The following is a 16231-nucleotide window of genomic DNA, read 5'->3' as shown; positions in this document are numbered from 1 at the left end:
GTCTAGACAGTCCAGTTAATATATAATAATTGTCTTTCCTTGCGCAGAAGATTTATTGGCAATTCCAAATGAGATCATTGTAATTTTTTAACAATAATACTGAAAAAACATTACAACAGTTTTACTGTACTTTGATTCTCTCCTATGAAATGATTAGATTTAAGTTGAGCAATTTCCTTCACAGTCTATAGTAAAATGATTGATTGGTGATCTCTGCAGGATTTATCGTGTCATCATTCACATTATTGCATTTTTACAACTCCTACTATCCCACACAGGGCAGGTCTGTGAGCTGCCTGGCTGAGTCAGTAAGGTGGAGCATGGAAAAATGCCCAATGAATGTCTCGCTAAGACCTGCTGAAATGTGACGATTGACTCCGGGGTATTGATTCATTCTGGGCCTGACAGGTGAAGCTGCATATCTGGCGTTAGTCATAACAATTAAGGCATTTGAAATGTCAATAAATTAGAGGTCATGAGAGATAATTTCCGCCTGTGTGTCAGATTGAAATGATGACACCCTCTGACACGCCTCTGGTTGAGGGCACGATGACAGGTCTACTGGGCACACTGCCGGAACAGCAGTCTTTCTATGCAATGCTCCTCCTGACAGCCTTCTCTTATGGAAAAACATGACAGCAACCCCTTGATTCAGACCACTGTGTCACTCAGAAGTAAACAGACAAATTATTCATCAGTGGGACTCCATTCCTCCTCAGCTGCCACTGTCCCTCCTGTCCAATCTGAATCGACAGAGACAACAAAGTGTGCTGTGGCTAGCCAATGAAGTGTTTGAGAAGATCAAGGTGAAATCAATTTAAATATACCTCAGCTACTTCATAGTGATGGGACACAAGTGTTTTAAATGATTGACCTTAATGATAAGAAACTTGGTAAACGCATTATTTGAGACATTTCTGCTCCCACATACAGTAGTGCTCATATCAACTCCCAAGCTGTCACTCAAGAAACACCCTCAGGCTAATTCTTTGTTAGTACTTAAGAATTTAAATAAATCCAGCTCAGCTTGTCTTAAACACAAAAAGGATGGGCAGCAGTGTCGTGACATGAGGGAGTATCACAATTACACAACAATTACATGAGTAGTTTGTTTATTGGCATGGGTCATTATGGTTTCTGTGCTGCTTTATCTGTTTTTACAATCAGTTTATCTACTTAAAAGCCAGAATTAACTAGCGAAAGCAATTTGCTTTTGCAATCTGCAGAGTCTGTCAAAAGGTTAAAGGTTGAGCAGCTTCATATTTGTACTAGCCATCGCTGATCTCAGGTGTCGTGACTCAGCATGATCCCACGCTTCTTAGCGGGTCACTGCAAGGCCATGTTTGCATTTTGTCTGACAGAGCTGTTGTGTTGCTGCATTGCATGAGTGCACTGGAGGATGCTGTTGGGGGATCATCCTCCACGGAGTCTCTCTGTCACCAGTTTGGGAACCAGGCAGCAGATAGAGAAAGAACTGCAGCCGCTCACTTCTGAGGCCTTTCGTTCATGCCAAAATCAGATGCGAACAAAGTCACACAGACAGACATGCAGACACGGTGTGTTATGATGGATGTTTGGTGCTCACCCAAGCAAGGCAGTTGTTGCTGGGAGGGGAGATCATCCAGATGGCTTTGGCAATAAGTGTCACTTATCAGCCCAAAAAGCAGAGCCTGAAGTGACTTAAACTAATGAACTGCCTGTTAAGTGCTCTGCATCTCAAACGGAGATAGAAATATGTTTTTGACATACCTCAGAGAGGATTAGTGTTGAAGCACCTGAAAAATATTGACATGTTTTGATCATACAGTGGAGGAACATGTACTTGAGTTAACCTTCAACAAGTCAGACTCCCTTCCCCCCACACACACAAAAACACAAACACATACAGACAAATCATTCCAGTTGCACTCTGGAAACAATTATTGGGTGTCAACCAAAACGGGACATGCAGCTGCTCAGTTTCCCTTTTAATAGAATCATCACAAGAAATATGGTGATGCTGTCCACATGGCCTCCTCAGTCTTTCTGATCTTTGTATCAAATTTCTTTATTTGAACAGACATCATGACCCTCACCCCAAACCTAACCTTAAATAGCCATAATGTCAGCTGCTTATTACTTGACGGACTGCGTTGTAAAGAAACACTGACTAGCACTTAATGGTTGCCAAATGTGCTCACCAACTCACATGAAACTTTCACTGCAGTGCGACAGCGCTCAACCGTGTGGACAGCGCCTTTTTTGGTGCTGCAAAAGATAGGAAGTGACCAGGGGGTGTTGGGGGAGACTGTTTGGCTTGCAGGTGGCCTGTCCTGAATCAGTATCACCTCCAAACTTCCCTTCCCACATCTCCCTCTGTGGCATGTGCTACCCAATAGGTCCTTTTGATTGTGAGTGGTGTGTACAGGCGGAGGAAAAATGAGGGCTAGTCACCCAGGCAGTCAGAAGGGCGGGCGAAAGGCTGAGCGATGTATGTTCCATTGTGCACAGTGGCATTGACGGACGTCTACAAGCTCCCCTCTGATGGTGGAAGTGGCTCCAGTCACATCAATCACTTCCACCATGGAGTGCCCCACTTTCAGTCAAGCTCAGCAGCTCCTACTGCTTGTTCTTTCCTCACTCACTTTGTCTGTATAAAAGGAAGTTATTTTCTAATTATAGTAAATGCTTGATTGTTTTGTTTTTTTCCTGTACTCAGGGACACGGTGCTGTTTTTATTTTTTTTTCTTCTTTGTCTCAAGCATCCATACTCACATTATATAACCAATAAGTCATCCTTCATCAAGGTACCCTCTTCCAAATTGCTTTGGTCTGCTTGTGTGATTTTGTGCCTCTGTTTCATACTCATGTGTGCGCATGGACATGCTTTTCCCCTTTGTTTCAAGCACAAGAACATCTAAAAGCAGGCCGGCCTGCTGCAGTCCTAGCTGGATGTCACTCCAGGTTAACGTTTATGCAGTGGGGGCCCCTACGCCTGGAAATGGGAATGGTTAACTGAAGCATGTTAATAGGAAAAGGCTTGTCTCTTCCGTACTAACACTTGGATGACTCTGCAGGCTTGGGAGGGGGGGAGCACCCAGGCGGATTGGGAGTGCTCCCCTTTTCCTTTACCTCCCCCTTTCCTCAGAAGCACGGCTGAGTTAGGATTTGCTTGCATTGTCAAGTAACGCATTGACCCATCACTTTGATGCATATTGATTGTGACAGCCGCTCTCTCTCTCTCTCTCCCCTTCTCTGCTCTCTCTCTCCCGCAGGCCACAGAGGCACAGATCCAGAGCTTTGGACAGACGCCATCTCAGTTGCTTATTGAGCCACATCCTCCACGCAGCTCCGCCATGCACCTGGTGAGAGCCACGAGCATGCTGGGAAAATTTCCTGCACCTCTGGTGGTGGTGTGTGTGAGAAAGGATGTGTCGACCTGTGCAAGCCTGGATGGTGATGGTCTGCGTGCCTGTGTTGTCCCTGATTTCTTACTGTCCTTATATATACTTCCCTCAATCCACTCTGTTATAACAAAAGTTAAATATTTCCGAGGGCTGACCTCATGTAGGTCACAGACCCACAATATAACAACACATTTTCAGTACTAGTTGTCTGCCTTGTTTTATAGTCGTTACTTCCTACTAGCAATGTGGTGTAAAGGAAAGAGTGCTCCCTACTGGCCTAGTAGCTCTCCTCTTTTATCATTATCTCCACATGGTTCTCTCTTTGTAAGGCAGATCCCTTTAAGACCTTTTAGATACATTTTCTACGTTTGCAATAGACGTAAATATTTTCATACACTACTGTCAAAAGCCTTCCAAATTTGAGACAAGATGAGAGCCAAATCTGGCTCACAACTCAGAGTATGGTCACCATCACCTCCATTGCTTTTACTTATGCTATACATGTAGTATTATCCAGTGTTCTAAAGGTTGAGTTGAATTTTTACAGTGGTGAAATAAGCGCATCTTCAAAAACTCATGCATTCTCTTTTGATGCTTCTTCTTTCTGGACAAATCTCAATCTTTCTGATGCATGTGTATCATGTATGCACCATCTCATGTTTACAGCATACACCATCTCAGTTTTCCATGTCTTACCCTTGTCTGACCAGTCCCTCGTCTGACTGCAATGTCCGAAGGGGGCAGTGCATGAAGCTCTCCTCTGTGTCTGAACCTAGTTTTTCCTCCAACCTCCTCACTAATTGGTTCTTTCCATTCTTTTTCTCCAATCTTTTCATACCTCTTCTTTTCATCTTCTCCATCCCCTGCCTTCCTGCTCCGTCCCCTTCCTCTTCCTGCTCCTCTTTCCTTGTACTCCTCCTCCTTTACCACCATCACATCCCTCCATCCTTTACACCCCGTCTTTTCTCTCTTCTACTCAATAGTGTTTCCTTCCACAGAGTCCCCTCATGTTCAAGGACCAGATGCAGCAGGATGTCATCATGGTGTTGAAGTTTCCATCCAATTCGCCAGTAACCCATATTGCCGCCAACACCCTGCCCCATCTCACCATACCTGCTGTGGTCACTGTCACCTGCAGCCGTGTATTTGCCGTCAACCGATGGCACAATACCGTTGGTGAGTGGAGCTCAACACACATGGCAGGTGCTGTGTTCAAGCATACACATATGCCCTTGTAAAAAAAAATGTGCAATACCACATGTGATACCTACCACAGCAGTGGCCCTGTAAAATCACTTCATCACTGTCTCACACAAACCTGCCCACCACTCATAATAGAGCTGTAGCCAGCTGGCTATGTGAGAGGCTAGCACCTCCTAGGTAAGCTGACCATGAGTGTTTCCACATGTTCCTTTTCAGACATGTGTGAACAACATTACCCACAGAGCCCCTCCCTGAGAATCAGCCTCACCTCAGGGTCAGAGGGCCAAAGCAATGGTTACTAGGAAATTAGGCCGCAACTGCACCACATTCTCCTCACACGTCCCCATCTGTCACTGTAGAGACACACTGAGCTCAGGACCAAAGAGTCCGCACTGTGTGGCTGCTCTGGCTGCTCCTACACTAATGAACACAGCTGCAGCACCCTTGCCATCCTGTCGGAGAGGAGGGAAATGTGGTTTGGCTTTTCAGAATAATGATGATAATATGGTTTCCATATTTTCAGGCATGTTGCCGTTTTGAAACTGGCTCCAGATACAGATTGTATGGATGAAATGTCTCCATTCAGTTTGACACTTCTGACAAAAAACGCCTAGTAAGACAGATGGAAATTTTTCTGATCGACCTGATGGAAGAGTGTGTGTGTGTTTAAGAATGCATGAATGCACACGTGTAGAGGTGAGAAATAATTTCCTTATGTATCCCTGTCTGAATCCAGGTCTCCGAGGAGCACCAGGCTACTCTCTTGAGCAGGCCCATCACCTTCCTATAGAGATGGATTCTCTGGTTGGTGAGTAAGCTTCCTTGTTTTGAATTGAGAAAACACCATCAAACAGAAAAAAAATTGACCTTTGGCTTCGGATTTAGCTATAAGGGACTTAATTAATAAGTTGAACACCTCAGGTATTGACATGAGTTCTGTTTTTCCTTTTTCTTCCACAGCCAACAGTACTGGAAGCAACAAGCGTCAGATCACAGACCTGGTGGACCAGAGCATCCAAATCACAACACACTGTTTTGTGGTGACAGCTGACAACCGTTACATACTGGTGTGTGGCTTCTGGGACAAGAGCTTTCGTGTGTACTCCTCTGAGACAGGTAGGTTACAGTGTAAACTCTATTTCCTGTAGAGGTGTGCACCGATGTGTGGAGGGCTGAGAGCTACGATAGGAATAATACAGTATTGTCTCTCCTGACAAGCTTTGTAGACAAATTGATGATTATACTGTAATACACTTGAACTCACTGATAAGTCTCTTTCTGCTAATTTCCTTTCCATTGACAATAATTCCCCGGAGCAATATCAGCAACATACCTGTTTAATTATATAAATGATTATCACTGCACCTTGACAAGCAGCATTTAACTAAATGGTTCCAAACTTGGGGGAGTTACGACATCCACAAGGGGATGAGATGAATCTCACAAGAGGATTGACAGGATGGGGAAAAAATCAGTTGTTTATTTTTCTTCTTTTTCTTTTCCCTCAAATACTGGAAACGTTCAACTCTTCCCGTCGACAAAAATCGTTTCGCAAAAACACTATAGTGGGTTGGACTGCTCAACTCTGTCCACACTAAAGCCATAATCTGTGATGAGGGGTAACAAGCAGGCAATGTTTTATTTTAAGAGGTCACAAACCAAAAGGCTGGGAACTACTGATTTCGGAAACATTTTTCCACTATTTCATTCAATACTCACATAACACTACAGGGGGGATAGTGGGGCTTTTAAAAAAAAGTCAGCAGTAATTTTACCGTTTTTCATTTCAGGAACATCTTACTAGCAATTTTTTGTCAACACCAAAAACATGTTTGTACTTACTTTCTTTAGGCAAGCTGACCCAGATAGTTTTCGGCCACTGGGACGTGGTGACGTGTCTGGCCAGATCAGAGTCCTACATTGGAGGAGACTGCTACATCGTCTCTGGGTCCAGGGATGCTACACTTCTGCTGTGGTATTGGAGTGGACGGCACCATATTATCGGCGACAATCCCAATAACAGTGAGTCAGAGAAAAACTACATACATGCCATGCTCACACACAGAGTGTATACAGTAGCATCACCCTCTGGACAAGGTTACATTGTTGAGTATTTCATCAGCGAAAAATGCTACTTGGTTGTAAAGCAAGAGCCATTGATCAATAATGGAAAAAAGGCCTTCTTCCCTGGAAATCAAATAATGTGGAGAGACAGAGAGAGGATAATTTATCAGCACTGTAGATATGATATATTAGTGCTGCTTTCAAATAGAGGACTCCAGATGTCTTGGCATTCAAAATGGTAGACCCCAGTGTTATTTCTTCTGCTCAGTTCATTTAGTTGCATATTGTCACTGATTGTGTGTGTTCAAAACAATCCATCAGGGTAGGGAAAACAGATATACAGTACATTTCAAGTGAGGAGCACCATATATGGTGTGGAATTGGAAAACTGAAGATGGGGAAGAGTATGTGTGTGTGCTATAAAATGTTTGTATTTTGAATTGTCACAGATTCTAGGAGCTCTGGTTTAGTTGCAAGTGTTCTCTAATTAACTTCACAGAGGCTCCGACAGTTAATTAAGAATTTCAGCTTGGGTGCCTCCAATTAGCAAGGGGCAAAAGCACTGGAAACCAGTATTCCCCTGATATTCACACTGCCAGTGCTTACAATGCATCTTCAAATGGACAATGGAGAAGGAAAGTACACAGCTCATCTCAACAAACAAGACACAGGATTCCAATGTCTTATCAATAACTAATCAATATATCATGACGTCAGAAACACTTTGGGCAGCAGATAATAATCTTGGTTCTAGAATGCAGAGCAAGTGTGTGGGAGCCTGGACTGTGTGAAGGAACAGGGGCAGTGCAGAATCAGCTAAAAACTTTATATACTGTATGTTTGACACGGCATTGTACAAATATCTACAGCCAGTCATTATCAGCCATGTTCAAATATATATGGCAGGCATTTGCAAGGAGCCTCAGGGATAAGACCGCCCTTTCATGTCTTCACACTTGAAGCCCTCAAATGAATGTCATATACCACACAGAGCACCAGAGTCCTCTTTATTCCCGTACTTATTTGCTTTTTCATTGAACAATCTTTTACACAAGTCTCATTCGGGTGATTTCATACTTATTACGTTTTCTATTTTGCTGGTTGAAGGTTGTGTGAATATGTAGCACCAGCCCTTCGGATCACTGCTTCCTCGTCCCTGTGGCAAGCCAAATAAATTGATTTCACAAGCGCCCCAAAAGGCTGCATATGTCTTAAATGTATAATAATTAAAATAACTTCCAGCTCAATCATGGCCCTGCCTCACAGACCCGGCCCATCACACCGGTGCAAGGGGATATTTGCACTGGGTAATTGTGGTGGGTGACTTCGGCTTGTCCCAAGGGCTAGGAGAGAGTGGGGGGTACGCAATGCAGGCTGATTGAATCTTTTGTCGGTTAGGTGAGCTGCACAAGGACCTGTTTTCCCCCTGGAGGCTTTTTCTGACACTTGTCCTATTCAGCTTCCCTCAGCAGTGGGTGCTGGGACTGACAGCGCTGCTCAGGTCCTGGTCTCTAAGGAACTGTGCTGCATCGATCACAGTCCAGCTCACTGACTGGACCGCTACAGCTGCAGAGGCGATATGCCGAGCTAGACGAGGAGATGATGGGGGAGGAGGAGGAGGGGATAAGAGGAGGAGAGCGGTCTGACACATGTCCACATCATCTATCTGGACTTAACTGTTATCGTGGAGGATAGAGAAACTTTTACTGAATTGGCTGAACTTTAAGTCACATGTGGACACCAATAAATAGTGTATATGTTAATTTGAGTTTGCCATCACTAGTGGAACACACAAACTGTAGTATGATTATCTTATTTAAAAGTAACAATACAACTTTAAAATAAAAGATTCGAAAATATACAATTAAATAAAAGTATTTTAGTTTTTCTGTTGACACAGAATTCCTATCTAACTCCTCCTACCCCGACCTTTATGGTTTAATACTTCATGTACATTTTAGACGGTTTATTTGCCTTTCCATTGGCTGCATTTGGTCTGCATTTCATTTTTTATTGTCAAATACATATTATTTCTCCTGATTGCATTATGTTAGTAATAGATTCAATATGTTAAACTCTCCGTAAGACGCAGCAGTATTTAGGGACATGATGAGGGTTTATTCAGTATTGGAGATCAGTGCATTTCCGAATGAGCCCAGAGGTCGGCTCCGGTGCCGCGAAACTCCCCTCACTAACCTCTCCCCTGGTCATCATCAATCATGTGACACATGGGATGAAATCAAGTGGCTCGGCAGCATCCTTGCATTTACATGACAATTCAAAGGGACCGCCCTACTCGCAGATGTGTGTCACAATCACTGTGCTTGTGTTTTTGATTTGATTTGACTTTATTCCCTAGTGAAGGTGTGGTGGTTATTGAAGACCATTGCACAGAATTCCCAATTTTGGAAATTCAACCAATACATTTAGATCACTAATTCGGATATTCAGATTTTTTTAGGTGATGTTTTCAGTGTCATTCAATACATTTAATCAATTAAGCCAACAAATTAGTTTTATTCTATTGTGTCATTCTTTAGGTGACTATCCAGCACCACGAGCAGTTTTGACGGGTCATGACCATGAAGTTGTGTGTGTATCAGTCTGTGCAGAGCTGGGCCTGGTCATCAGCGGAGCCAAAGGTCAGTGTACTTTTCTGTTCCCCTTTAATGTCATCGCCATCAGAGAGGAAAGAGCAAGTGAGGGGCACTCGTGCTTTGAGCTGGCAGATTGGAATACAATACTTTAGGTTACCAGTCTATTACCAACCCACATAGATAGACAGGTATTTTATTTCAATGAAAACTCTCGACCTGCATGTTTACCCAGCTGAACAACATGCAAATGCCTCACAGAAAGTGGTGGAACGAGGAATATATCTCTGTGCACGCTGTAGAACTGTAGACATTTTATTGTCTGATTTATAAAGACGGCATAGATGTTTTACATGATAGCGGTTTGCTCATATTTGTCTGTGTATGTTTCGGGGCAGAAGGTCCATGTCTGGTCCACACCATCACAGGGGACCTGCTTCGGGCTCTGGAGGGACCAGACTACTATCAGTGCCCCCGGCTCATCTCAGTGTCCAGTGAGGGCCACTGCATCATCTACTATGATAGGGGGCGCTTCTGCAACTTCAGCATTAATGGAAAACTGCTGGCACAGATGGAAGTCAATGATTCCACCAGGGTAGGACTTTTTGACACCAGTATAATCCATTAGAGGTGTGAATGTATCTTTGTTCATCTGCAGTCTTAGGTACTTTAACGATTTAAATAGTGGGCAGCTACAAATCTTTAAGTATATAAGCTTGGATTCAAATGCTGAGGCATTCAGTGAACAGAGCAATCTGACTGATATAGTATGTTTGTTGATCAAATACTTTACATGGCCTGGATCATAATATATGTTGTTTTAGGGGGAGGGAAATTTAAGTTGTCCCTGCCAGGTTTTGAGATGTAAATATTCTAATTATAATTGTATAAATAGTGTTATTACCAACACTTGGTGTACAAAGCAACTGCACATCGCTGCTGCATGTTATTCTCATATTGTACATGAAGCTCTACGATCACAAATGTTGGTGTTCAATTTGTGTATAGAGCCATTTGTCATTAAATTACATCTTTTACATGCTCCAGCAAGACAACTATCGTTAGAAGGTACAACAAAAGTTCATTTGGAAGTGACATGTTGAACCGCTCTCTGTACCAATTGTAGGCTATTCTGCTGAGCAGTGATGGCCACAACCTTGCCACAGGTGGGGATAATGGTGTGGTGGAGGTGTGGCAGGCCTGTGACTTCAAACAGCTTTACGTCTACCCTGGCTGTGATGCTGGTATCCGAGCTATGGACCTATCACACGATCAAAGGTCAGAGCAGTATGGTAGCAGTTTTGAGGCCACAAAGAGCTGAGACAATGTATACAGAAAACCATATTAATGCTTTCTCTCCCACTCATCATATACAGTATAGCTTGTTTAAATAATGCATGTATTTCTTGTGGCAAGAATATGGTGTACAATATGGAAATATAATCTGGAATTGAGATGGAAAATATACTTACATATTTTAAGTAAGTGTCACTACAAAATGTTCAAAAAAAGTTCTAAAAAAGCAGTACTTAATTAAAAAGTCATATTAAAGTCATAGTATAGTAAGCACTGAAATATTTCTGAATATAGTCACGTGAAAAAACATGGTATGCCATAAACATTTTCACTAAATAGTATGCCATAAAAATGTAATTAAAATGTAATCAGAATTTAGTATCTCATGTCATATATATAATACATGAAAATGTCATAACAAATTCATAGTATGGTATGTCATAGAATAGAATAGTATGTATTTTGACAAGGTTGTAAAAAAGTATAGTATAGTGTGTCACAAAAAGTTATGGCATAGTATGTCATAACTTAGAAATAAGAAAAAATCATAGTATAGTATATCATTGGAAACGTTACTAGATGTTACCAAACATTACCAAAAATGCGTAGTCAATCATACAAAAATTAGCCCCCCCCCAAAAAAAGATTACTAAATGATTTTGGTGAAGTGTGTAATAAAAACAATCTCGAAATGTCAAAGTCATAGCTTGTATGCCTGAAATAAATCAGAAACAAGTAATTGTGTAGTATTTCATTAGGTCATAGTATAGTACAGGGGTATTCATTTTATTATTCAGCGAGGTTCATTTCCTCATGCAAAGGTCCAGAACATCACAATAATGTCTAACTTGCGCTATGATTTAGTCCCATATCTACTGTATATATTTAAGTAGCCAGCAGTTGTATCAAACTATGTATGTAGTCAACAACTGACTGTCACATCAAATAAAGAAAGTTCAATTGAATAATATGGCAACAATATTTATTGGATAAATAAGTAATAAGTAATACATACTAAATGAAGGTTCTTCTCTCATTTCAAGTACAATAAGGGCTGGATTTAAAACAAATAAAATACATGACAGACATTTTTTGAAATATTACTCCTAAAATAAGATACTTAATTTGAGAAAAATTAATTGAAGTACATTTTCCTTGCCCTGCAACTTTGTATTCATTTTATTCAGGTGTGGCGTTATGTCAATCAAAGCTATGCAATTATGTTTTAGCTCTATTCCTATCTGTTAACATCTTTGTTGGACAGTTAATTAATGTGTTAGGATTCTGATCATATTGGGCTCTTAGGTTTATTTTTCTGTGCCATCCTTTTGATTGATTGGATACGTTTGCTCAAAGAAGTTGTCCTTTTTCAGGTAGTTGCGCTTCATATTATTAATAATCGTCACGGTCTCTGAACATATGAGACATACTGGTTTTGAATTGCCTGTGTGAAGAATGAACATAAAAGATATTATCCATTCTTGGTTATACAGTCTATGGTTAAAGCCTCTGATTGAGCTGTCCACTTTTCTCTTTTTTGAGCACGCCATTTGAAATAACTTCTCTGTCAAATAAAGTTAAAAAAAGCTATATTATAGTTTGTTGAAAAATGTAACAAAAATATCAAAGTATATTATGTCGAAAACATTCAGAATATGGTATCATGAAAATAGTCATGAAAAAGTCAGTGTAGTATATTTAAAAAAAGTTGTGAAAAAGTCATAGTATTGCATGTTAAAAAAAGTTATAGTGTAGTATAAGTTATGAAAAAGTCATAGTGTAGTATGTTGAAAAAAGTGATGAAAAAGTCGGTTTAGTATGCCGAAAAAAGTCTTGTAAATATACTATAGTAAAAACAAAATCCATGAAAACGTCAGTCTCGTATGCTGAAATAAGTCATAAAAAGTCTTAGTGTAGTATGTTGAAAAAATTCATGAAAGATTCATAGCATAGGATGTAGAAAAAGTCTACATCCTAAGCTATTTGCATGTCGCAAAAATGTATCATGTTGTATGTCAGAAAAGGGGTGGTATAACCATGAAAATATCAGTTATGTATGGCGAAATAAGTCATAGTATAGCATGTCAAAGAAAGTTATAGTACAATTTGTTGAATAAAGTCATAGTATAGCATGTCAAAGAAAGTTATAGTACAGTTTGTTGAATAAAGACTTAAAGTCATAGTATAGCATGTCAAAAAAAATTACTTTAAAAGTCATTAAATTCAATCAAATAAGTCATAATATCGAATGCCATAAAAAGTCAGTGGCATAGTATGCCATATCATTGCCATACAAATTGTTTCATGTTTTATTTAATATATGTACAACAATAACAGGGAAACAATGGAAATGTTAGATCTCAGGTTCCCTTCAACAATGCACATTATAAAATAAAATAAGGAAAACCTGTAAATAGAAACGTTTTAAAGTCACAATAGTGATGAGCTTAAAAGTTCAAAAGTCTAATGTCCTATGGAATGAATCTGTCACGTTGCCTGGAGGTGCATTCCCAAATGCTGCAGTACTGGATGCTGGAAGACAGAACAGTGTGGAGCTGGGGTGGTTGGGGTCACTGATAATCCTGATGACCTTCTTTCTACATCACTTTGTGTAGAGGTCCCCGATAGATGGCAGCTCCATCCTGGTGACCCTGGACCTACAACCGATAGATAATTGAGAATTATTACATTTTGACGGAGCCCTTCTATTTTAACAGGTGCAGCTTTTCTAGCCTTTACGGCACACGTTCAGCGGTCCAGGAAACACACCGACCAATTACATGCGTTGTAAATAATCTCACGTGATGCTACTTAGCCAATCAAATATGTGTATTCTGATAGACTTCTCTACTCGAGTGAAATTTACTCATACAGGAGAGACGGACGACAGACCGAGTAGTCGGAGAATGGTACGTGAGTCAGAGAAGTTATTTCACATGGTGTTCTCTAAAAAGAGAGAAGTGGTCAGTGAGACCAGAGTCTTTAACCAAGAATGGACAGACTTCTATATGTTAATTCTTACCATGGGCAACCATGGGTATGTCTCATATGTTCAGCAACCGTGACGATTATTACCGGCAATGTGAATCACCACTACCAGGCAAAGCACACAACTTGTGAGCAAATGTACCCATTCACATCTGAAATTAAGGCACAGAAAAGTTATAGTAATAGTATAGTTTAAGGCTGCAGGGTAGCTTTAAACTATACTATTACTATATTACTTCGTACTAGTCATAAAAATGTCCTAGTATATTACGTCGTAAAAAAGTCATAGTATAGCATGTCGAATAAAGTCACGAAAAAGTCCTAAAAATATCATAGTATGTTGTATAGTCAAAACAAAGCCATATTATAGTTGGTTCATGAAAATGTCATAGTATAGCATGTCAAAAAAAGTAATATTGTAGTATGTCAAACATTCATAATATAGTATCTTGAAAAAGGTCATAGTATTGTATGTCCAAAAAAGCCATGAAAATGTCATAGTACAGCATGTACAGCAATATTATAGTATGTTGAAAAAAGTTATATAGTATATTGAAAAAAGTCACAAAAAAGTCCTTTTTAATATCATAGTTAAGTATGTCGAAAAAAGTAAAGAATATGTAGTTATGTATGCCGAAAAACGTCATGAAAAAGTTATAGTATAGTATGTCAAAAAAAGTAATAATATAGTGGTAAAAAAAAGTCATAGTATACCATGTCGCAGACGGTGATCGTATTGTATGTCAAAAAGTGGTGGTATAGTATGTTGAAAAAAAGCCGTGAAAATATTATAATATAGTATGTCATAAAAAGTCATAGTATAGCATGTCAAAGCTTTTGTATGGAATATCATGAAAGCAATGTCACAGAAAGTCCAGAGTACAGTATGTTGTAAAATTTCACAAAAAAATCATAATCAAAAGTCAGTCCATATATTATGTTATGATAGTGTCTAGTATCTCATGAAAAGTCAGAGTATGGCATAATATTTTATTAAAATGTCATCAGTTATAGTTCAGTATGTCAAATAAAATGCCATACAAAATCATAAAATGTCATAAAGTCCCAAAACATGTCATAGTACAGTATATTATTCCATAAAAGATGTCATAGTAGAATTAACTTTTCTATATTAAATGTCATTAATAAGTCAAAGTATAGTACGTCATTAAAACATGTCTAAAATTCATGAAATAAATTAATAAAATGGTCATTTAAAAGTGTCATATATAGAATATCATGAAAAAGTCAGAGCTTGTATACTAGAAGTATGTCACAACAAAGTTTATTATGTCAAAAACATGTCCTAAAAAAAGTCATAGAATAATAACTTAAGTTATAATATATAGTATATATATATATATATATATATAATATAAATGTCATAACGTTTTTGCTTAGTAGCCCATAAAAAATCATAGTATATCATGTTATATAAAATGTAACAAAACAATTCAATATATAATGTCATTAAAACTGTTACAAAAAATGTCATAGTATAGTAGAAAATAAAAAATGGTGTCATAGGAATTTCACAGTATAGTTTTTAATATAAAGGAAACTCACAAAGATCTCACAATAAGTCACAGTATAGTTAGCCATACAAATGTCATAAAACTCAAAATGCCATAAAAAGGGCATAGTATAGTATTTAGGTCATAAAAAAAAGTCATACTGGTACATAGTTTCTTAAAGTGCCTCCCGCTGGCCATAGGTGACACCCAGCGCAATGTTTCACTTTAGACATGTTCAGGTGCCAATTTGATAGACACTGCCCAACCCTACGGAGAGTCAAATCCAAATGGTTTGCATATTTTAGTGAATGATGAGAACAAGACGTGATGTTGGCTTTTCGGTCATTGGAAGGGCTCGCTTACACAAATTCTGCGTGTGCGCTACTAAGTTAACTACATTACAGTCCGTGTATATATGTCACTGTGCATTTTAGTTAGTGGAATATCCACCGTGCTTTTCTTTTAAATACAACCTACAGTTGCCTTAGGAACAAAACATTACTGAGGTATCTTCATGGATGCTGCAAAAGTCAGCAGCATGTTTTTCCTTAACATGTGCATCTCTGCAAGATTTGTAAGTAGTAATATAATGGGTGCTGGCTTGGCGGCGTAGAAGAAACAGTGTTCGCTCTGGGGCTATAAGCCTGACGTCATCATGTGACCCTGGCAGTCAAGGGAGGTTATAGAGTCTGAACATTCAAGCTACACTTCGCAACCACCGGTCAATTGCCCCTCAGCACTTGCGGTCCGGCCCAAAACAGAGGCCTGGTTCTTGAGCAAAATAACTGCACCATCATGAGTAACTGCACCACCTGTTAAGGTAAGCAGAGAATGGTTAGATTAAGGATGGAATTTGTTCACAGATTTCTTTTTAAAATACTGAAATTAAGCACTATGCTATCTCTTTCAACACTACTAAACAAATCACTTCCGTTACATATTTTAGGAACCCCTTAATTCGTTTACAACATCTTTCATCAGTAAGTTGACATTAGGTAACACAAGTGAGCCATGCACCGCAATTCGATTTACAGAGGCACATTCTGCTGCTGCTCTGTTCATTGTACTTGAGCATTTAAGCCCTTGGGCTGTAGCAGTACAAGACGACCCTGTGAAATCAGCTGCTTTTCCTACATACCAGTCAGCCTCGGATACAAGAGCAAACTGGTTGCAGAAAGATACTAGG

At 39.7% G+C, this 16231-nt stretch overlaps 1 protein-coding gene across 5 annotated transcripts in view; it reads left to right on the top strand.

Moving 5' to 3' along the window:
* Positions 1-16231, top strand: part of nbeab (neurobeachin b) — a gene marked incomplete at both ends in the record, with an annotated part of 186315 nt that overhangs the window by 169727 nt on the left and 357 nt on the right. For all 5 annotated transcript variants that reach the window (XM_079166663.1, XM_079166660.1, XM_079166661.1 and 2 more), the window contains 8 exons: positions 3255-3344; positions 4370-4562; positions 5326-5397; positions 5550-5705; positions 6441-6611; positions 9194-9295; positions 9646-9842; positions 10374-10525. In XM_079166663.1, coding sequence (XP_079022789.1) covers positions 3255-3344; positions 4370-4562; positions 5326-5397; positions 5550-5705; positions 6441-6611; positions 9194-9295; positions 9646-9842; positions 10374-10525 — 1133 coding nt within the window. The remainder of the gene's footprint in view (positions 1-3254; positions 3345-4369; positions 4563-5325; positions 5398-5549; positions 5706-6440; positions 6612-9193; positions 9296-9645; positions 9843-10373; positions 10526-16231) is intronic.

The sequence above is a fragment of the Pholis gunnellus genome, assembly GCF_910591455.1.
Source record: "Pholis gunnellus genome assembly, chromosome: 9".
Taxonomy (NCBI): Eukaryota; Metazoa; Chordata; class Actinopteri; order Perciformes; family Pholidae; genus Pholis; species Pholis gunnellus.
This window is presented reverse-complemented; position numbering and strand designations above follow the sequence as displayed.